The following is a 19,868-nucleotide window of genomic DNA, read 5'->3' as shown; positions in this document are numbered from 1 at the left end:
ATCTTTGTGGTGGGTACCCTCCATCGCTTCTCCTTTGCAATGATTTTATGGCTGTTTATCAGTCCAAAGAAACATGTTATCGGTGACCACATAGCATTGCCACGTTGCACCATCATAAAAAAAATCTGACTCAGTCTCTTTCATTTCTCCATACTCTTTGTTGAGCATGTACTGTGAATGACATACAGCTCGAAACAAATGCAATGTAAAAATAGACCTTGATTTATTAGTTAGTCTTCACATTGTACGGCAACACATTTGCTCGCTTTTAAGGCAGTATAGGGTACAAGGCACACTTGACTTTATTATCGGTTCAAACATGACATGAAAGTATTTAACACAAAGTATACGCAGCTAAAATAAAACTGGAGAGTTTAGTTTTAGTTTAGTTTAGTTTAGAGTCTACTTTCACAGTGTACCTGGGAAAGTAGTTTTGAATGCTTTATGTCTTTCTAGTCAATCAAACAGATGTCTGTAGTTTTGTCTGGGCAGCGAAATAAGCAATCTCTTACATATTCCTTTTCCTTTAGTTTGGATAAAATACATTTGTGACTTGACAGCTTTTTTTTTCTTTATCACAGAAGAACTCAAAATATAAAACCACAAATAAAACACAAAAGAGAATGCAAAGCCCTGTAACATTCATAAAATACTGACATAGTCCCGGGGCCATGTCGACCATGAGCTTTCTCGGCACACACTGAGGACATGCCCAAAAAAAGAAAGCCAGAAACATTGTATTTACACAAAAAAAAAAAAAAAAAAACGTTTGAAATGCCAATCATACATAAAACTCTTCTTTTTTTTTTCCTGATATTTAGCCACAGTTGAAGTAGACTCAAACCGTGTAATTACTTTCAAGGCACTTTAGCTACTTTATGTTTCTCTCAACTGGGCAGCTTCAAAGCTGTTTATTTGGAAAAGTACACAAACACCAAAAAGAAGTATCAACCGTTCAAGTAAAGAGTCATTAGATGGCCTCTTGCTTGGTAATGGTCGGCTGAGGGATGGAGGTCGGCTGCTTGGGGACAGTTGCTATGACCCCTTGAGCTATTTTGTAATGTTCTGAGCTGGACGCTGTAGGCGGAGACGGTATTGGGGTTTCCGGAGTGGCTGGAGAGCAGAACACAAAGCAACAAGAACCAGTTAAAAAGAGAAAGCGAGAACTCAGCATAAAAAGCTCTTTCTATATTTACTCCCCTGCGGTCAAGCTTGTCTCAAGATAACACCATTTTCAGATAAAGAACAAGCACTTTGGTGAAATTTCTCAGCGCATTAAACATGTTAAGAAAGAATAACAGACGTTTTCTTTGACAAAGTAAGCCAGATTAGTTTGCATGAAGAATTTAAAGGATTATTCTGCCGAGCCTTTTCAGCGACAAATGTGGGGAGGCTGGTTGGGAGGGGAAAAACCTGAAATGCATTCAACTGCAATGCATTAATTAAAATCCATCTGTCAGAGAATTGTAGTCTATGCTGTTTGGTCTAATTTGCAATGTGGCGGCCATCCTTGTGGATGTTTCCAAAATAAAATATGGAAAGAACACATTAAATGTCCCTCACAAATAAATTCAAGGAAAAAACAATGACTAATGTACACATTCTATTCTACTGCCCGCACTGCTCTTCTCTTAAATAATTATTCTGTTTGCTCTGTTTGAGTAGACTGTTAAGAGTCATTTTGCCAGGTCCACTTGGAGAAGTCCCCAGAATTTTGGGCCGCATGAACTTAATGGTGAATATTTTGCTGCTTTGTTTGTTTGCTTTGCTCCTCTCTAATTTCTGTTTCATTTAGTTTTTCTGTACGTACAGATTTGTCCGTTATGGATGGGTGTCGGCATGTTGCCGGCCACGATGACGTTACTGCTGAGGTGCTCTTGAACCAGGTGAGGGTGGAGAGAATGAGGTGCATGTGGCGCTTCATTGGCCGAGCCTGGAAGACAAAAGCGCACTTCATAAATGGCTGAGACAAGCCACTACGAAATCCAGAACTTCAACTCACCTCCGAGAAGCATCTCCTGTAGAAGATTGTCAATCTTGGCCATGCCGAAAAGTTTGACGAACTGGATTTGTTCAATCATTTGCCAGGTGATGCTCTGCAGGGTAGGCAGCAGGAGTAGCAGCTCCCCAAAACGTCCCCGACAGTCGTATTGCCGGTCGTTGATGTAGTCCTCCAGGCTGACCTGGACTTGGTATCGCATCCGTTTGATCTTTCCGGGGTCACTCAGACCTTTTGCATCTGTGGAAAACACAAGTCATGTCTTTAACAGGAAATTTGAGGTGTCATTTTAAAAACAAAAAAGATGTTTTGTGAGGTCAAACACAAGCCTAATTTACATTTCAACAGATTCCAAAATAGACATGGTGAAAATTCAAACGTGGTTATAGTCCCTGTAAAGTGGCCTATAGTACCTGGATCAAAGAAAACAATGGCCTTCAAGCAGGCGTATTCGTTATCGTCTATTTGAAACTCCTGGAAGGGAAGCACCAGTTCATCCAGGATCCTTACAGCAACCCGGCCCACCTCCAACTCTGGGCAGTTCCTGGGAATGATGTGATCATTTCCTGCAACGCAATCAACTCTTACTATGGCCACAAGAACATCATATGAGGTCACTGATAACAGGACTGTAACAAGAAGCATTACAGACAAAAATGTCATTGAGGTGCTGCTTTTACCTAATAAGATAATATCTTTGTAGAGCATGGACCTCTTTGCAGCACCGAGCAACAGATGTTCTCCAGCATGAGCTCGAAGCAACGCCACCTGCAATAGTGATGCTATTTTTACTTCAAAAGATCTGCTGCTATGGTAATGGTTAGATCCTGTAGTGTTGACACGTTTTTCCACGTTCCCCCAAACTTGATTTGACAAGATTAGCCTGATTGATCTTAAAAGCCAGAGCAGTCTAGGATTGACAATATTATTCTTTAGTATTTTGTGTATCTATATTTTGGAGATAATAAATAAATAAATAAATAAATAAATAAATAAATAAATAAATAAATAAATAAATAAATAAATAAATGAATGAATGAATGAATGAATGAATGAATGAATGAATGAATGAATGAATAAATAAATAAATAAATAAATAAATAAATAAATAAATAAATAAATAAATAAATAAATAAATAAATAAATAAATAAATAAATAAATAAATTTGATAAATCCCGTGTTGTTTTTGGTGCTCCATAGTTCTATCCTTTAGGGGCTGCAAGGAAAACAAATCCCTTCCGAATATAACATCAGCAAATGAGTGACCAAGAGCTGGTGATCACACTGTTAATGATTCAGCACTTTTTCTCTAAGGAGGGATATAACTTTAAAACCGGCTCATCATATTGTAACTGAGGATTAAAATACATTAACCACTCTGCATGGAGCGTGCACGCCCACAGGCCATGAGAAAACCCTTCTCCAGCCCTGCAGGTTTTAATCATTTAGCGTGATTTCATTCAGCGGATGTTTGGAGAGAACTTATTTGTGTAGACATGTGTCTTGTGGATGGATGTTGTCGTAGCAGTAAGCTGGTTGATGAGTGACCAGAGTGTCTATACAACTATGTACACTGTGTCTGAGTCTTACCTGGTCATCCAGGGGCAGGTCACAGAAGGCCGGGATGTACTTGGCCCACTCCACCAGAACGAGCAGCTGCTGTTTCATGGACTCGCACACGTCCGTGATGGTGGCGATCTTTTTGGTGCGGATGTCGCCGTTCAGGATGGGCGCGGGGGAGCTAATCTGAATGAGGCGCGGTTACAGGACTCGGTCATTAGTGGTCACTAATGAGGGTCCGTCGTAAAAGCAGACTTGTACCTGTCTTGACAGCACGTCTGCTTGGATGAGTGCATTGATGGATGGTAAACTGCTGTCTTCGTAGCTGGATCTTCTGGTGCTGATTCGGTCTCTTTCGTTCTGCACGGCTGCACACATTCATACTACGTGTTAGATGCATGCTGAAATCAGTCAGGCCAAAAAAAACCACAAGAAGCATGGATCTACATTTCCAACCGACATTCTGATACAGTGGTGATGAGAAAAGCGAGATGGTTTGATTCAAATAACCTCTCCCAATTGAAATGAATAGAAATGCAATAAATTCGTTCCAGCGCCTCCCAAAAAAAGACCAAAATACACGACATGTTTTGTAGAGGTGCAACAATTAACGTATTGATTATTAAACTAATCAACTATTCTGATCATTCACGATTCCAATCAATTGAGAAATCCCAATTTCACATTGGTCTCTCTTGATGATGTCAGCACCCTTCACTGACTGGTTGGTCACATTTACATTCATGGTAAGTATGATGTATTTTGATCATATTTTTTCGATAAATATTGACTGTAAACACTTGCTGAAGTTGTAAATACACAGATGTGTCTTATTAGTGTGTGTGCGTGCGTGTAGGTGCGTGCATGTGTGTTTAAGTAGTATTGATGCTTTTCATTGTAATCATTGGCTAGTGGTAGTATTAAGGACCAAAAAGCCCAAAAGGCAGTAAAATTTAAACTGTCTCGCCCTCAAAGAAAGGCTGCTGAGTCATTTGTAAAGAAAAATAAGACTTACAAGGCTGTCAAGTTTATCAGTATATGGCTATTATTGCTCAGAGGTGTTTGCTCAGCATAAGCCGCTCAGAGAATTCATCACCCCGCGGAGTGATCATTAACAAACAACTCCTCTTTAGGCGTTGCGACAGACCCGACCGAGCACCAGCGCTGTCACTTGAGTGAGGGAAGCGCGAGTCGACATTTCAGTCTCGTACCTTCTTTCTTCATGCCAGCCCTGAAGCATTTCTTCAGTCTGCAATATCTGCACTGATTTCTCTTGTCTTTGTCCACAATACATTGTCTGTTGAACCTGTACGGGACATATTTCGTGCTGTCATTCAGTCACAAACGCATATTCTGCTCTTCTTTGAATCCCACCTGCACGAGTACATGTGGTTTTTGCGAACGCTGCGCCGAAAGAAGCCCTTGCAGCCGTCGCAGCTGGATGCGCCGTAGTGCTTGCCCGTGGCTCTGTCCCCGCAGATGGCGCACAGGCTGCCCGCCGTCAGGTGGCCAGTGGTGCTCATGTTGGTGCTCTCAGCTGGCGAGGAATCTGCGCAAACACGGGCTCACGTTCAAGTTCATACACATTGAAGGTTTCGGGTACATTTCCCAAATGTTTCCCATAACTGACTAAAGAAAATTAAGGAAGGGCATTTAAGGAAATATTCCAAAATGAGTATTAATTTCAGGGTTGTAATGTATATTGTGTGGTCAGAGAGCTTTTCTTGCACACAAGGACATTACAGTTCCTTCACTGCTCCACCCACCCTCAATGAATCGCTTGCTTTTGTTAGATTTTCCCAACTGTATTTAACGTCCCTATTAGGCTCGGTAATTCCCATGGAGGTACCTACTTGGTAACATGTCGAAATTTTGCACACCTATAGGATTGAAGGGAGCAAAAACGGTGCTCATGAATGGATGATCAAAACCATCAAGAGACCTCCTTGAGTAGCTCACACAAGTCTCGAGGTGGCCAAAGTATTCATACTCTGTTTTTAAGTACAGGTACAGATACTTGTTCAAATAAAAAAAGACTCGGGTAAAGTAAAGGTATTGATTCAAAGCCAAACAGTGAAGACTGAAACATGGAAGGGTAAAAAAGTAAACGATCACAAATACCGCCAACAATAGCCGTTTGATAACTTGGTATAACACACTCTGCGTAGGAGTACAGAAATGTGTGTGTGTGTGTGTGTGTGTGCGTGTGTGTGGGGGTGGGGGGGGGGGGGGGGGGGTCACGTACTATGCTGCTTGTTGCCAATTGAAGAAATGCTAAGAAACGCTAGCAGCTAACTATTTCTTGACTTATCAAAGCAACGTGTGCACATATCTGAAGTGAAGTGACAAACACAGAAAAAAAAAGTAAGATTGATAAGTAAAAAACAGACCTATGTGGGGGGTTTTCTCAGATCAGATGACCACATTTTAACAGTAGAAAGCGGTGCTTTTTAGGCTTCTACAAGACGTAAATGTATTTGCAACAAATTGGCGTAGCACACAACATCAAACAATTCTCTTCAATGCTACAGATGGGGGAAAATCCTGCTTCTCCCAATCTATTGCTATTAAGCCTAATGCTCCGCCATGACCCCAAAATTCAAGATCATAACCTCAGTTGACATTATCGCTATGTGTCATTGGAAGTTCATCTGGTTGTAAAAGTGCTCAAGTCAAGTATCTGAAAAAAAATATTGACAGTGATGAGGTACTTGTACTTGGTAGCTTCCCGCTGCAAGTTTCTACAAAGCATTATGAATGTAGGTTGGGTTCAATCTGATGAGTGGCGACAGCTTTCCTGCAATCTCCCGACCGGCTCAATCAATCACACCATACAGCGACACCTCTATTGATTGAAGGAGGTGAGCAGACCTGGCATGAAAAAGAACTCCTGGGAAAAGGCTTCTGCACAGTCAGGATGACAGCCAGCCGTCATGGGAGAGTGCATGTTTGAATAAGGTGGATGCACTTAAAGTATAAAAAGCAAGTGGTAAAATAAAAAGAAAAGAAGTAATGATTATGAACTTGGCTAGCGGAGCATTTAACAAGAGCTGGTGATCTGAAGCCAGTCGATATCATCCGTATAGCTGCTAAATTCCGGCAGATGACTCCTGAAGTCTGGCCAAATTTCGAGAAAGTTCCGCTCACCTGCGCCCATGGCCAGCACATGCATGTTTTCAAACTCCAGCGTGGTGTACGCTGGGTCCAGGGCCTCGCTGTAGTCTGCCATGTCCATGTCTGCCAAAGTGGTTCTCCACTACCTGATGGTGTGATGGAAAGACTCGTCCCAGAAGCTAATGCGCCCCCCCCACCACCACCACCCTGCTCCTTCTTTTTCTCCCCACCTCCTTCCCATGAACACCTCCGGCCACCCCTTCCCTCTTTCGGCCCAATGGCTCCACCCAGACGTGGAGTTTGACGGGGACCTGACAGGAGACTGACATGAGCTGGCGTCCTTCCCTCGTGCCGCTAACCAGCCAAGAGGCGGGGTGGCTGTTGCTGGTTGATGGTTAACTAACCTCTTCAATTGCGAATCACTGTCCCCCCCCCCCTCTCTCTCTCTCTGAAGAGATAGCACAACTTTGATATCTTCCATCCTCTTGTCATCAGCAATAGTTCAACAATTCCTCCATGAGAGGTGAAACACTTTACCTTATGTGAGTGGCACATACAAGTCCAGCATCCCGCTAAGGGGGACCGAGGGGCATGGTCATATCCGTCCATCATATTCCACAGCTACTAAATCTGAGCTAATGCCCGCATAATGAAAGCCCTAAGACTTCATTGGTTAGGAAATGACACACAAGAGGCTTGTGATTGATCAGCACAAAACAATCCCTCACCACCCCCCCCCCCTAAAAAAAATCAAACGAGTTAGTACTCACTCAAACCAAGAGCGCCTGTCTCAATCAATCATGAGCAATGAGTTCATTATTCTTTGCAAATTCTGCAAATGAGAATAAAACAAAAAATCTTTTTAAAGCTGACCCGTGTCCTTCACCAGCTGAAGCGTTAAGGATCTGTCTGTTTGGTCTTGTGAAAAAAAGACGGAATTGAACTGTTTTAAACTATGTACATTTGCATAAATGTTAGACCAAGATCACTCAATATTTTTATTTACTGAGAAGAAATAAAAAAAATTGTCATTGTACGCATTATGCAAATATATATACGTATATATCATATTAATATATTATATTTACATATATTTTTTAATGTAAATATATTTTTATATATATATATATTTTTTTTTTTAAAGATGCTCATTTGGCCATTTCTCATGGCCTCGCCTGAACATACAGCATGCATAAACAATCAATATTCTACAAGTCACTCATTAACTGGCAAACACTTGATTGAGGTTTCCTCTTGGCAAGTAACATTATATTGGAGTAACTTGCAGTTGCAATGCAGCATACAGTCTTGTAATCCACTCCACATCGACATAAATTACACAATACAAATAATATCATTTTTTTAACGGTGTCATTCGTTATGACATTTAGATTTTTTTTGTTGCACTTTCTAATATTCATTGCCACATGTCTGTCTTGTGGTTCCTGTAGTTAATTGTGTTATCCAGTCAGTCTACTGAGGTTTGTGAATCAAGCCTGTTTTATTTGTGCACAGTGGCCTCAAACAGCAAACAGTAGTGTTGTATTTGAAGAGAAAGTGCCAGTACACAGCAGCAGGTCAACGATCTGCAGTTCAGCGAGCAGTAAACCTCCTCGTAGGCTTGAACTTGTTAACTGTGCTCTCGGCTAAACCGAAGCATCGTAAAAGTATTTTTCTTGGGCCTGTAACACTAAGCGGTAAACATGGTCACTGTGAGATGTACGATGATTGGATTTTGACAAACCCTCAACCTCACTAATCCAATCACAAACTGAGGTGATTAAAACCAACAGAATACCACAAGGCTCGTGGCCACATGAAAGGTTGCACTGATTAACTCACGTGAAAGTCCACCTTGAATTAAAAATTAAATGAATAAAAAAGATTCGACATTGGTGCCACATTTCAAACGGCATCGCTTGCACTAAAATTTCCACACAAATCGAACAAAAATCTAATTGAATTTGTGAAAAGAGCAATAGAAGGTACTTCAGTCATTAAGTGATTTATTATTTGGTTGTGGGGAACTTGAGAGGTCTGAAGTGCTCACTCCATCCATTCAACAGTTCTAATTTATCCGAATGATAAATTTAATTTTGAAGTTCACCCAATTGGAGGTTTGACCAGCAGCAAGTTTTGGATTGTGGTGTAAATTGGAGACAGCGCACGTCACTAAAGATTCCTGTGCACAAAAACAGGGCCAAACTGTTTTTGCGTGTGTACAGAGGTCATAGCCTCTTCCAACATGTTCGATCTGTTCTTCTGCAATGCTCTTATTTGCTCAAGAAGTAGGCTGATTATTTCAAAGCGGAGGGGGTTGAGGTGGAGGTCGAATCAGCTTTTCCTGTACATGAGTCACCACCTGAGTAAATCTTATCTTGCCTGCCATTAAAAGGTTTGTATCGCTGCTCCCATCTGAGTTTTCTGTGAACTCCTCAAGAAACAGTCATATACTGTAGAGGACTATAAAATATAATCTGCACGGTTATAGCTTTCTTAATCACGAACTGACAAAATGTTACGAGATTTCAGATAGGGCAAACAAGTTTGAAATTCTCCCATGTCGTCAATCTCAAATTGCTAACGTCCTACAGTATCGTTAGTGTAAGGTGGAGGGATATTAAGGCCCAAGTCGATACCGTGGCAATGCGTTACGCCGAAAAAAATCATTTTCATTTACTAATTTGATCGATATAATTACATAAATACAGACACAACTCAGTCCATGTCTCATTTTTCTTAAAGGGACACTAGCCAAAAAAACATGTAGGGCTTGATCGATAGTAAATAATTCATCTGGCTGCTACAAGCACTCAAAAACTGAAAAATACACCGCTATATTGATGACACATTTTTAAGGCAACATTTTCAATTGAACAGGTTTGTCCATAATGGCCGCTATTCATGGGAATGACGTTACAAGTGTGTCCGCTCATTATTGGGACTGCAGGTGTAAATTAGCATTTACGCTATAACCTGGCGCCAAGAATATTTCCTGACTTTTTGTTCAATGTGTCGTTGTGCACCATCCCAGTTCAAATAAATGCATAGCATAGCATAGCATAGCATAGCATAGCATAGCATAGCATAGCATAGCATAGCATAGCATAGCATAGCAAACCATACCATACCATACTAAACTAGGCCACATTCACAATTACACTGCATGTACCAGATTTATTGATTTATTTGCATAACTTAGCAATTCAAGCAAAACATTTTCCCTTTTGGGGGGACTGCATAGGCTTAGGACACAAGTCCCGTGCCAAGAACGAAACGAATGCTAATGAGCGTCACGCACGTTGTGCACTTTGCCGTGCCACAGCAGTGGCGAGTGGAAGGTTGCCATGTTGAATTACGACGGGCCACAAAGCACTGTCTTATAATCAGTCACCCAAACCCCTGCCCCGAGGGCCAAAAGTCAAAGAACCACCGTGGCCTGATGTAACACATGTGCGAGTCTCCCCTTTCAGACTTCAAACTCCAGTTTGTGAACAAAGTCCTGTCTATCTATTCCGAATCGGAATCTCCGACCGCTGAGCAAATTCCAGTTGCAAGCGCTGCCTATTTGTAGCTTCTCCTCAATGACTGCCTTTCATTCTCACACGTCCCATCTCTAAGGCAGCAGGCATAGCACGTTAACACCTAAATTACGGGAGGCGGCAGCGAGGAAAAGGAACTACGGGGAACCTGGGACTTATTTTCATCCGCACGCAGCAAAGGAGCCGTTTTGTTTGTGAGTGTTGATAAGAGCAAAGCCAGAGGAGAGAAGACAGACAATGTGCTGGCTACAGCAGAAAGGAGGCTGCTGCTCTGTTGTCATGCAGTAGATGGAGCAGATAGGTGAGTGCATGGAGTGTCGTGGCAGCGACCGTGTCAACAGATAACTATCTGCAAATAACAACGCTTATGCAAGTCACACTGGCTGACCGAGGGAGGGAGAAAAGAAAATCATATTTCCGAGCCGCCAGCAATGATGCATATTATGTCGAATTTGAATGCTCTTTTCTGACCTTCAATTCCAAACAAGATAGTAACAAGACTAATAAGTCTTATTATGAATTTATTATTAGTAAGTGTTGAGTCTAAAAGAGTAATAAGTAATAAGATGACGTTTATTTCGGAAGTAACAAAGACTCTTGAAAGTACTTTTTATATTCCTTGTCCACTTAAAGCGGGTGTGTCAAACTCATTTTCATTACACGCCATTATATTTGTTCTAGGGGTCGGCCATCTTAAATACTTAGAGCCATTTGGACCATTTCCCAGAGACACACACAAAAACAATTATTCGGAAAAATAGACGCTTGGTTAAATCAAGCAGAATGTCTGTTTGAGTTCTCCTCGAGTCTTCATCAAATTAAAGTTATTTTTAAAAAAAACTACAGCAAACTAAAACTGCCGTTTTTTCCAAATTTTTTTTAAATGCATATATAATGGTCTTCAACTAAACATCGATTTTCTCTATTTGCTGGCAGGCTTGGTCCCTATCGTATGGTTTTATGTGGTGAATGTGATTTTTTTTTCTTCAGTAATTGATTTATCAATTGTTTGCCTATCCGACAATTTTGGTAATTATTTTTTTGCTGAATCCAACTTAGACATTTTCAAACACCTGCTTTGAAAAGTAACGATCAACGTATTTGCCAATTTACTGACACGTCGATTTATAATTCATTTTGGTTTTGCATTTTCCACACTGACAGCATCGTCCTGTTTTTGGATAACAAGAAGTGAATTAAAACATGTTTTTAAATTCATTTTAATTGACAAAGACGAGAATTGGTTAGAGTCGGTGCTACCAATGAATTAGCAACAAAACCCTGAAGGAGTCTTATCGTAGCCATTATCCTAATCCTAACCCGTCTTTTCTTGTCATTTGACGTTCAAGGATAACGATAAATACGGCTTGTCACGAAATCAAACCTGAGAGCAGTGCTCAGATTGTTCTTACTCGTGACATCTATTTGGTTTCAGGCTAATCATAAACCACAAGGGCCTATTTAGCCAGCCAGTCCCGCGCCATATTACAAGACAATAAATAGCTCCGATAAAAAAAATGACTGAGTTATGCACTTGAGAAAAGACATTGCTGCTTTTTCCGCTCTGCTCGCTCGTGACGTGTCACATTTCAACAAATGTCCTCACCGTATTTTTGTCAAAATGCCTGCGTGTCACATCATGTCAAAAAGTCACCTCCGTGCACCAAATAAGTCAACAATTGCGTCAATAAACACGAAGAGCCACATAAGACGTGAATCAATCACAGCGTGCGATAAGCTCCCGCAATCATTAACTGTTTTGCTGAGGATTCACATCCACCTGTGGGCCGACCGTGTCAGCGGCTCTTCTCCGGGCGAGCCCGCCTAGATCCTCCGGATCGTCGATCCGCAGCCGTCTTAAGGCAAAGTCACTTAACCGAACCGTTGCAGCTCTAGGCATAATATAAACTGTGCAACTTATGCAAACTGTAGCCATATTATATACTATACAACATGCACACAAATTGTTAATTTGTGACGGTAAATTTGGCATAACAACTGCACTAAATACGAATTATTTGGATAATAATCCCTCACAGTCTCTCACACACTACTTAAAGGCTCTCATACGCCAACTACAGAAAATCTCTCACATTCACTCCTGGGACACTTATCCACTTGACTTAAATTGGAAAAACACTCAAATTATTATCTAACGATCGATGCTGACTTAAAAATGATGCTGACTGTTAATATCTATTGCAAAACCACTCACAATTTACAAAACTCTAAGCAGTAACACTGCTCGGTACTTAATTTGTAATTTTGCAATACACACTTTTGAGTTCCCAGAACTCTTTTTGCAGAACTGTAAACACAACTCACTGCTTCTATTTAATTTCCAAATGATAAGCACATGCACTCATAGTGATAAGCTACTCACGTATCGCTATTGTTTAAGCTATTCTGTAACTGAGTGGCCACACTTTCTTTGATAATCAGCCTGAGCAATAAAATAAGGTAAGCTGTCCGTATGGAGGACGATAAAGGGAAGAATCGTTACAAAAAATGTGCATGAGCCATCATAAAAAAAATTGTAATGCACAATTCAGATTTTCCTGTAGTGTAAACCCAACCAAAGTAATGTGTGGTGGGTCAGTGGATGCATCACCCCTCTTCTCAGATGGATTCCCGCACAGCAAAGAAGAAGAAGTACTTAGAATGAAGACGCTGCTGCCATCATGTGGCTAAACGCTATCCAGCCACATGTTCATTAGCTGAAACATAATCAACTCATTTCACTAGAAATTCCAACTTTCTTAACTGCTTTTCCTTTTCTCGACACATTCTACTGCGGTAGCTTTGCTCTCTGCACGGCCGGGCTTTAAGAAGCACAAATAGCAGCTGCTGGTTGTCTTCTACCCAGAAGGCCCCTTGCAAAAAAAAAAATGCAATCTCTTTGGTGTTTACCTGAGACGGAGAAGCGCGGCATCCCATCTTGACCGTACATCCCGACGCTCAGCCGGCCTGCGGGGCGAAGGCCCATGAGCTGAGACCAAACTCCGGCCTGAGACTGGACGCGGATGTTTGTCTGGGCCACGAGGCGCTCTGCAATAATCCACTAATACCTGTCACAATGAGATTTGATTGGACGCTGGGATTAGTAAACGTCAAGTGAGCGGGCTGATGCTTCCCTGCGGTCCGGCCCGCTGCAAGTGAGATGCTGAATTCACTTGCACTTGACCAGAGGAGCAGTTGCTCAGTTGGATGCAATTTGTGCAAAACATGAGATTATTTTGCATTCTAATCCTCTTTGGTTGGACTGTACAAATGCTTGGAGAGCTCACGTTCATGAGTGGGACTAATTGTTACTGCTTTATACATATGGATTAGTACAGACAAAAGTATTGAGAGTTTGTTTGATTTCCAAATATCAGCATCAATTATTTTTTTTTACTTTTGTACATGACTCGGATTTATCTACCAGTAAAGGTAAAACATGTAATGAAATAAAAGTATGTATGTATATTAGTGTTTTATTCTATTCTATTATTCTATTTTTTGATTGTTTTTTGTAATTTGTTTGTTTCAGAAGGGCAGGGATAGGTCAGCACACACACACACACACACACACACACACACACACAATATGCATCTCGTATCTGGAATGTTTTTTTTACCATCAACGATTTTCATTGTCTTCATCATTGTATTATTATCAGTACGAGCATTATTATCAGTACAAGCAAGTGCTGCTGTGCAGAAGCTGTCGGAAGGTGATGCTTGCGGCGGCTTCTTAAATATTGACCCGACTGGAGGAGTCGTCGTTCTTGGTGGGCAAACAGACATGTGGCCATCAGGCCTGCTGAACGGCTGTTGTCGTGTTGACATTCAGCACAACACGGCCGTTTACGACCGTTGAGCAACTCAGCCCACACAAATCTCACACGCTGTCGCTCTCTTTTGGTCAGATTGAGTATTCACAACCTATTTGAGTACAAGTACACATACTTGTGTAAATAAAGAAAGTCGAAGGCCTGATTCAAATCATGTACAAGTTTCTGTCTCTGCCATCAACCGAGCTTCTGCCTTAACTACCATCCAAACGTCAGTCCACTGAAAAAGCCACAGTCTCTACAAACGAAACATGGCCTTGCCTGAACTTGAGCCCAATGATTTTTCACCCTTTACAAAAAGCCAGACTCCAGAAACTCCCTTTTAACAAAAAGGAAGGGGAAACAAACTGCAATAACTGACACACCCGTCACACTAGAAAGTAGAGTAGAGTTGTGAGAAGGTCAAATAGAAAGTAAGGCTGCCCCCAAAAAAATGTTGTCGATACTAGTGCCCAGTGGCACCTTCTCCACATTCTTTCACATTAGTATATTTTAAGTCTTATATGCTGCAGGACTACAGCAATATTTTGAACAACAAACTTTCAATATCTTTGGTCATTATCATGGCCTTTTCCCCCCCATAATATTACAATTGCACCCTAAAGTAGGTTAAAATTAACCCATGGAGCACAGGGGTCCATAGTAACATTACACTATTTAAAATGATGTCATGCATTTCCTGTTTGTGTTGCACAGGTATTTTCCATGCAAAGTTAGAGAGAGATGTAAAAAAATAATACAACAGTCCCGGGCCTTGGTTATTTGTCACCACAGCCCCTGCAAGTAAATTTGCAAAGTGTATGCAAGTTGTTGTTTTGCACACAGAAGCATGTTATTGTCCAATCCGGACCAAAAAGAAGCTTACAGTGGGCTGCTGCCAAAGAATGCATTTGGAAGGCAAACATCCTGAGATTTGAAATACTTTTAGATGAAATAACTGATGACAGTCAAACTTACAGAAGATGCTGATGATGTTGCATTGAGCCGTTTCTGTTGCGGACAGACTATTTCATCACACTACTGTTTTTTTTTTCCACCCATCTTCCATCTGCCCAGCAACTTCATTTGCAGCCTGCGTCAGTATATGCAAATGATTCCATTAATGAACATTGGACCCAAAGCCAAACTTTATAAAGGTATTTTGGCTGCCGCTGCTCCTCTTTATTATTATTAAGTCTTTTACTTTTTATTTTTATACTTAAAGCTTGAAAAACATTTACTTAAATATAAGGCTCGTTAATTTTTTTCCAGCCACTGTGGATGATGACGTAAAGATGATGGCAATGGGAACATTCATTGAAATTTACTTATAACATGGGAAAAAAACCAAGGACGAGAGTAACGTGGACAAACATCAACCAGGGAGCATCGGCAACGATGACACAACGGAAAAGCAAGATATTCCTCACCCAATGTCCTTATTTAAGAGAATTGTTTGATGTTGGCTTCAACAGTGATTCATGGTGAATATGTTTTTTTGTTTTGTCATCTTAAAAATTCAATAATAATGAGTGTATTCTGAAAAAATGCAAAGTATATATTTTCTCAGTTGTGATCATTACCTATTATATATTGTATACAGCGTTTATCATCTTTTTGGGGGGCGGGACCTCTTTCTCCTATATCTTCAAGTATCTGTTCTTGTATTTGGATGTTTATGCACACATGTCCATAAACGAAAAAAAAAAAAAAAAAAACGTTTGATGTCTTATCCACAACAATTTGATTGCGCAACACAAGCAATAACCACAATCATTTCAAATGACAACATCCATAATGGTAGCCACCGGTGGGTGGCAGCTTCCTGGGCCTGGTTGACAAGCTTCATATCAGTGACACACCTCCCCGATAAGCGGCGTGTGAAAAAGCCAGACACGAACGGCCCCGAGCACCAAAAAGCCAAAGAAAAGCATGGGAGCAGACTTTGCACACAATCCGCTGAGTTGGCAGAATTCAAGCGCGCACTCACCAAATGGCCGTTCCACACTGGAGCCCACTTGAGTGTTTACGTTGACCATGTCCTCCTCCTCCAAGGTGTCCTCAATTCTCTTTTTCCTCCTAGCGTCAGGTGCGAAATGTGAAAGTTTGGCCGCAAGCGGGCGGCCGTGTGACAAGAGTGTTGGTGGAAGGTAAGGCCGGACCGGCGTGGCTGCTGTTATCTTATTGATTTTCCTAATCTGGGCAAATGTGGGTGGGGAGGTTAAACAGTAACCAGGCTCTTATGGACACCGATCTATATAGCGGCTGTAACTATGGCAACATGATGATAGAAACTCAAATAGACATCAAGTTATGATGTGCTTGCCGGGTTTCTTTCCCATCACTGCACAGCATCACAAATCGTTAGCCGAATAGTTGTTTGGAATTTAGTCACAGTATCAAAAAAAATACCTGTAAGAATCAAAATTGTGCTGTTTTTTTTGTCTTCCTTCTTCATCTGTTAGTTTGTCCGTTTTTCAAGGTCACTGGTAATCCCCCAAAATTAAACCGAGGTAATTGGACTCTTCTGTTTGTTGAATTTCTTTTTTCTTCTTTTCCTAAGACATCAGAAAAAAAGGCTCATTGGTGAGTGCACTCACTCATGTGCTAGCATATGTGAGGTGCCGCTGATTGCCTCATCCAGCATTTTCGGCCATAAAAACAGCATCGAGCTCCAGATTTATGGCCGAGAAAATCTCAGAGATGAACAGAGCGACCCAATGAGCTGAACACCAATATATGCTCCACAAAGTGAACAGCACTCATGTATTTGGATGTCCACCACCCATCTTATTTAAAGATACTTTATTTTAGTAAGTATCTTTGTGTCCACATTACACATCCAGTTCAATTTAAAAGCCTAACATATCTTACTTAATGCTATTATCATGGTATTTTGTGACTATTGATTAGATAATAAATTACTAAAATATGTTGGATAATCGTGTGTATATTTTCTCTCACAAAGTCATATTTTCCAAGTTTAACATATTCAAAAAAGGTTGTTTTTTTTTGTTCAAAGTGATGGATCACCATCTAGATTGGGTTTTAAAATTGTTTATGTATATACTTAAAAAAATAAAGAGACTTGTTTTGCAATATCATAAATGTTTAACCACTTTACCTCATAACCAGTTATTTGGATATATCCCGCCGACCAGTAAAATAATTGCAACGCTAATCAAAATTGAATATGGCCTCGCGGATTTAAGAATGAAAAATAGCGCCACCTCGTGGTCAGGAAGGTAATTATGGAGTCGGGAGTGTCTTTTCCAAAATGAACAAACAACACAATTATCTTTCTGTAATTTAAGAAGATAATGTTTGAAAGTACAGTTCCTATGTATTCTTTTAAACGAAATGAGAAGATAAAAAAGTAGCTTGTAACTGTAAGTGCTCATTCATTTGGTTTCATTCGGGATGAGAATAAGGCGTTTGACGGATCCATGTGGGACACCCCGAGAGGGTGGGGTCAAACCCAAACGAGTTATTTCCTGGTCCGCAACGAGAACACGCGAAGGTAAAATTTAAAAACCAACAAATCTACAAGAGTCGGCCACACTTTATACCTTTTAAAGGGCAGTTTATCCCACTTGCTTATCGCCATCTGCTCGTCACCATTCCAACTCAACGATAAATGTCACGTTAACACTTTAGAGCCGTCACTTGCAAATGTTAGTTAGCCAGTTAGCATGTGAATAGTATGTCATGTAAGGCGTGCAGAACAACCTCAAGAAGTTTTTGTTTTGTACTTACACCAACGTCTCACTTGCGCACGATCACACTTAATTCATCTACGTATTTCACGTCTTAAATGATAAGTTGATTGTTTTTTCTTTAAGTTATTGTATTTGGGAGTTCTCTACCAGGGAGTGCTTTATTTGCTCACCATTAGTGTTCTGACGAGCGGAGTCATCCGCCATCAGAAGGCGTTTATTGCTGTTTAAAGATATTATTTGAACTAAATAAGGGTTAAGGGATAATGCTCAGCATTGTTTTTTTTTCAATGTTTATCTATTTTTTAAAACCCCCTGTTTCAATAATATGCCAACAAAATAAATATTCTATCATATTTTGTTTTATAATGACCTATAATTGTAGGTCTAGTAATCTTTTTTTCTTTTGTTGCTGACATACCTTGTGCCAGATGAATGTGGGCGTGGCTCACAGTGAGGTCAACCCCAACACGCAGGTGATGAACAGTCGTGGCATCTGGCTGGCTTACCTGCTGCTGACTGTCGTGCTGCATGTGATTCTACTCAGCATTCCCTTCTTCAGCGTGCCGCTTGTCTGGACGCTCACCAATGTCATTCACAATCTGGTCAGTTATGCTCACTTGCCCGGCAACTTTGCTGCCCTCCAGGCTGATGCAAACGTACGCAAGCTGTTGAGGATCTCAAATGTATAGAAATTAGTTGCGTTCTCACAGTCATCTCCCAAAATGTCATTTCAATAAGCTTATAGAAAATGTGAGTTAGTTTCTGTGTTTCTTTTCTTTTTGGGGGTTCCGAGCGCAGGCGATGTACCTGTTCCTGCACACGGTGAAAGGCACACCCTTTGAGACGCCTGATCAGGGCAAAGCACGCCTGCTCACGCACTGGGAACAGATGGACTATGGCGTCCAGTTCACCGCCTCGCGCAAATTCCTCACCATTTCACCAATCATTCTGTAAGTACGGACAAAATTGTGTTGTTGGGAGAATACACTTTTTCTCGGGATAAAAAGTCAGAATCTGAATCATATTTTTCTAAGGAAAAGTCATGAAGATTACAAAAGTGTTAAGATATTTGACATTTCACAAAGAAAGACATGATTTAACAAGATAATTTCCCAAAAGAAAACTTTGTTCACATTGTATTTTATTCTACAAGTAATGTTTTTATTCCTTAAATAATATAGAAATTTAAAAGGCACTATGTTTATAAAAGGAAAAACATGACTTTTATGTTTTTCTACTATTTAGCTCCAAGACAACAAATTAAAAATCACAGCTTTATATGATACATCATAAACATTTCAAAATTTTGAATTGCCGCAAAATTGTGTTCTAGGGTCCATGGTGTTGTGACATTTGTTGGTTGTTATTTTGCCCTGTGATGACTTTTGGAAGGAATTTACATTGACATGAGGCCGTTTCCTGTCATGGCAGGTACATTCTGGCCAGCTTCTACACAAAGTACGACGCGACACATTTCCTAATCAACACGTGCTCCCTCCTCACTGTCCTATTGCCCAAGTTGCCGCAGTTTCATGGAGTGCGAATATTCGGAATCAACAAATACTGACAAATGAACGTTGGGAGTATGAGTACAAACACTGGACTTACAGTTTCAGTTTTTTCTTACGTCTGGAAGCTTTTGGTACAGTCTGTAAGTTGGAAATATTATGTGCTATTATCAGAGGGCTTTTATTCAATGACACATGACTTAGTCTTGCTGTGGACAAAGCAAAACTTTTAACCTGCAGCAGATTTTCCCATTTGAGGCATAGCACTCACTGGAATGCCCTTTTGCCTTCTTTTGAATCCAATGTTGTCTTGACCAAAATGAAGACTTTGTGTGTGTATATATTTGGACTGGCTGCAAGTCTGTAAACTTATGGCCATCCATGTGAATTGTTTCCATTCATTGTGAGATTCCACCTTTTCATGAGTTTGTTTTTGTGAACTATTTCTGTTTTCATTTTACACAAAGGCAAATCTTTGCTTTTTGCCCAAAATAAAAATCTAATTGAACCTACACATGACAATATAGATTTAAATATTTCATCAGTTCAGCATTACATTCACACAATAGCTATTGTACATGATCATTTTTATACATCTACTTACATTAGA

At 40.5% G+C, this 19,868-nt stretch overlaps 2 protein-coding genes and 1 long non-coding RNA gene across 4 annotated transcripts; 2 read left to right on the top strand and 1 right to left on the bottom strand.

The window, feature by feature from the left end:
* Positions 1-201: 201 nt before the first annotated feature.
* hnf4a (hepatocyte nuclear factor 4, alpha) lies at positions 202-16,152 on the bottom strand. 2 transcript variants are annotated; one of them, XM_061268278.1, is made up of 10 exons: positions 16,022-16,152; positions 4,935-5,109; positions 4,772-4,866; positions 3,822-3,928; positions 3,591-3,746; positions 2,680-2,767; positions 2,413-2,565; positions 2,003-2,239; positions 1,811-1,933; positions 202-1,113 (listed from the first exon to the last, which is right to left on the bottom strand). In XM_061268278.1, exons 1-10 carry the CDS (start codon positions 16,068-16,070, stop codon positions 971-973), a joined length of 1,326 nt encoding a protein of 441 aa, XP_061124262.1. In that variant the 5' UTR covers positions 16,071-16,152; the 3' UTR covers positions 202-970. The 2 variants fall into 2 exon arrangements, with proteins under 2 accessions (XP_061124262.1, XP_061124253.1); XM_061268269.1 differs by lacking the exon at positions 16,022-16,152 and adding an exon at positions 6,708-6,874.
* Positions 10,196-15,725, top strand: LOC133166550 (uncharacterized). The gene is made up of 3 exons (XR_009717820.1): positions 10,196-10,517; positions 15,109-15,188; positions 15,304-15,725. It is a non-coding gene; the product is annotated as an uncharacterized LOC133166550 (long non-coding RNA).
* A 1,276-nt stretch (positions 16,153-17,428) lies between the features above and the next one.
* On the top strand, positions 17,429-19,770 carry ormdl2 (ORMDL sphingolipid biosynthesis regulator 2). Its single transcript, XM_061268323.1, has 4 exons — positions 17,429-17,551; positions 18,179-18,352; positions 18,549-18,700; positions 19,182-19,770. The coding sequence occupies exons 2-4, from the start codon at positions 18,179-18,181 to the stop codon at positions 19,315-19,317; spliced, it is 462 nt and encodes a 153-aa protein (XP_061124307.1). The 5' UTR covers positions 17,429-17,551; the 3' UTR covers positions 19,318-19,770.
* The last annotated feature ends 98 nt before the right edge of the window (positions 19,771-19,868 follow it).

Source organism: Syngnathus typhle, linkage group LG2 (genome assembly GCF_033458585.1).
Source record: "Syngnathus typhle isolate RoL2023-S1 ecotype Sweden linkage group LG2, RoL_Styp_1.0, whole genome shotgun sequence".
In the NCBI taxonomy this organism is placed as follows: domain Eukaryota; kingdom Metazoa; phylum Chordata; class Actinopteri; order Syngnathiformes; family Syngnathidae; genus Syngnathus; species Syngnathus typhle.
This window is presented reverse-complemented; position numbering and strand designations above follow the sequence as displayed.